This window comes from Propithecus coquereli, unplaced genomic scaffold, assembly GCF_000956105.1.
Source record: "Propithecus coquereli isolate 6110/MARCELLA unplaced genomic scaffold, Pcoq_1.0 Scaffold70, whole genome shotgun sequence".
NCBI classification, from domain to species: domain Eukaryota; kingdom Metazoa; phylum Chordata; class Mammalia; order Primates; family Indriidae; genus Propithecus; species Propithecus coquereli.
Genome location: NW_012153063.1, coordinates 5077071 through 5080322, shown reverse-complemented (window position 1 = coordinate 5080322; position 3252 = coordinate 5077071). Strand labels below are relative to the sequence as shown.

General features: G+C 36.7%; 1 protein-coding gene across 1 annotated transcript in view; it reads right to left on the bottom strand.

Moving 5' to 3' along the window:
- Positions 1-3252, bottom strand: part of CPS1 (carbamoyl-phosphate synthase 1, mitochondrial) — a gene marked incomplete at its 3' end in the record, with an annotated part of 194188 nt that overhangs the window by 144869 nt on the left and 46067 nt on the right. The window contains exons 8-11 of the mRNA XM_012661215.1: positions 2686-2814; positions 1987-2093; positions 981-1119; positions 33-110 (exon numbers count right to left, since the gene is read on the bottom strand). Of these exons, the coding sequence (XP_012516669.1) occupies positions 33-110; positions 981-1119; positions 1987-2093; positions 2686-2814 (453 nt within the window). The remainder of the gene's footprint in view (positions 1-32; positions 111-980; positions 1120-1986; positions 2094-2685; positions 2815-3252) is intronic.

The following is a 3252-nucleotide window of genomic DNA, read 5'->3' as shown; positions in this document are numbered from 1 at the left end:
AATATATAAGAGGCCCCATATTTCTGACATACCTCAGTGTCTGTCGGCCCTGGGCTGACCTCTGGGTGGAACTGCACAGCAAAGAAGGGTTTGCTCTCATGCATAATCCCCTAAAGGAATAAAAAACAGGAAGAAATTCCTTCTGTAACAATGAATGTCAAGTGTGGCTATGTATTATTCAGTGGGCAATAAAATTCAAAGGAAAAACTGAGTTAAATGCTTAATGAAAAATCTTAAATCTAGCAGTCTATTAACATGATTGGAGATCTTAAGGACATACATATGTCTAACCATTTTGGTAAGAATAGAAAATGGGCCAATGAAAACTCAACCAAATGTGGTTTCCTTAAATAAAAAACAACAGATTTGGTCTATAGCCTTTGGAACCCCTCTAGGCTCTGTTCAGTATAAACTCAAATCCTCCTGTTAACTTCAACTTTTAAATTACTTCTCCAGCGGTCTTCTCAAGGACTACTCTGGTACCAAGCGAGTCTCAGAGACCTACCTAGATTGGGCCCGGAAAGATTTGGACCACCGGCCCATAGACCGTGAATGTGTAAGACAATTGTTGATTAAAGACTCCAAGAGTGAATCTTAAAGAGTCAACTGATGAGAGATGAAGACAGAGAGAAATGACTTTTTCAAAGCAGAGGGCTATGGGACATAACCTATAACAGTTCTCCAACACTCCCTCCCCAAATTATTTCACATACACAAGAGAAAGGTATTTGTATCACAGAGTATTAATAGCCCTGGGTGACATATTTTGAAATAGCTCGAAGAGATTTGAATTGTTCCAAACACAAAGAAATGACAAATGTTTGAGGTGACGGATATCCTAAATAACCCTGTTTTGATTGTTACATATTTTATGCATGTATCAAAATATCACGTGTACCCTGTAAGTATGAACAATTATTATCAGTTTTGTAAAAAGTCCTGCACTTCTTATCAGTAACTGGTTTATGGACAGCACTTACCTCATTTGTTTGATCGTTGACATTCACAAAAAGTGGTTTCCACCCAGCAGGGAGGGTATTGTCCAGAGCGTAGCCATGGTTCTGAGCAGTAATGAAAGCCTGTCTGTTTGTGATATTCAAAACAGGCTGGTTCTGCCCTCTGGAGAGAAAAAAGGAGAAAAAGAATAAGGAAAAAGGAAAAGTGAAGAGGAGAATATAAATGCATTAGTTGTAAAGTAGTGAACAAGGAAAGCCTATTAAAATTCAAAAGTTTCAATTGCTTCGTGAAAATCACTCTGTGAGAAAAGTCACAGATTGTTAATCCCAATAATTTTAGCAACAAAAATCAATTCAGGAAGCTTTGTTGTGTGTTAAATATCAGGTCTATTAAACTTCTATAATCAGTTTTAGAAAAGGGGGCATTACACTCACAGCAAAAAGAGTTACTCACTAGCTTAATAGAAACAGGCAAATATAAGCAACTTACTTTAAGGGAGCAATAGTAATTTTAAAGGCAGAGGAAAGTTACTGAGAAATAGTAAAAAGATGACTGCTCAGACCTGAATCATTTTGAATTATACTTTATGTAGAGGGTAGGCCATGGGAGAAAGCCTGACGTTAAATAAATTAACATTGTTTGAGACCAAAAAAAGTGAAAATGAGAGGATCTAAAGATTTCTCAGTTCTTAAGTCACACCAGCTTCTTAAAATGTTACAATGATCTGAAATCAAGCTTAAAATCAGAATGGTTTCCTTAGAATACCATTTGATTGAGTATTATAACCTCAATTTATGCCAAGGGAAGGAAAATAACTTTAAACTACAGCAAAGTTATTGTTAGAGAAGGCTGCCTTTCAAAAATGCAATAAAAGTGGTATCAGGTAGTCAAACAACTGTGAACCATTTAATAGAATGGTAATCTATTCATTCTGAAGAAACGGCAGGTAAATTCTCTAAGACCTTTGTGTTTAGTTACTAATAGTGATTCAGAGCTGCTTTACTGTAAATAAAAGCATAACTGCCTCACCTGTTGGCCATGGGCATCTTGTAGGATTTGGCACCAGCAGCCAATCCTGTTATTAAATTTCCTGTACTGATTCCAAACAACGGCTCCTTGCGATCACTCTCCAAAATCTAAATTAGGGAGAATTTTTATTAACCAAATAGTTATGCTTCCAAGAAATGTTGCCTCTGAAGGAATAAAAATGAAGAGTCCTTTTTTTTTCCTTCATTAACAAGGTAAAGAGAACAACATTAAAATGAAAATGAAATGAATTAAAAGAAAATATAAATAAGGACACAATTGACAAATTTGTAGCATTAGAATTCAATAAGATGTACTTAACACTGAGACTAAACTAAATCTAATTAATATTTCTTTAAAGACTTGAAGGTCTTATAGACCCCAAAGTCATAACGAGGAACACGAGTTGTCATTTTACAATTTTAAGGAAAGATACATTTGGAGATTGGACTCCATTTCTATTAACTCAAGGACACGAGCCCAAAGTTACTTTGCCTGAAGAAAAGCTCTATTGCCTCTGGAATTCTCTCCTCCTTGGTCTCCCTATAGATTATGGATACTGACATTGCCTCAGAGGTCACAAATATGAGTAATGACAAATACCTGAATAAGCAAATGTATTATAGTTCTTTCGGATTTCAGAGCAGAAACCTCCCCCCCCCACCTCACACATGAATACACACTGACCCCAGGTCACCGCACCTTTTTGACATTCTGAATTAGTGGTTGTGCAAGGGCTGGATTCCCAGGTCCTCCAGCGATCAAAAGACCATCATACTCCATGTTGGTGAAATCGTGATTCCAGGGAACTAAATGTACTTCAGCTCCTCTCTGGAAAACGAACACAAGAATGATGAATTTAATGGCATTTGTCTTTGCCAAAGTGTAATTTTGCTGGATTTTCTCTTGACTAACCACTCCTTAAAGGGAAGGAAAAAAATACTACATAATTCAAATAAATAATGCTGAGCAAAAAATTCTTTGGGTGGCTCATTGTATTTTACGTGATGTAAATGGAACAAGCATTAAAGCTTTGATGCTGGAAAAATAGATAATGTCCTCTCCTGCACTTCAGGAGAGGTTCCAGGGTCCATGACTAGACGTGCAGGAGTATAGGTTGCCTTCACTAGCTGTGGGATAGAAAGATGCAAAAAAAGATAAATTCGACTTCCTCAGAATTGAAGTTGGTCCACTTCTCACTGTTATCAGCTTTGCCTTTTCTTGTCTAATCAAATTCATCAGCCTTCTTTCCTAGGGTTTTCTCATATT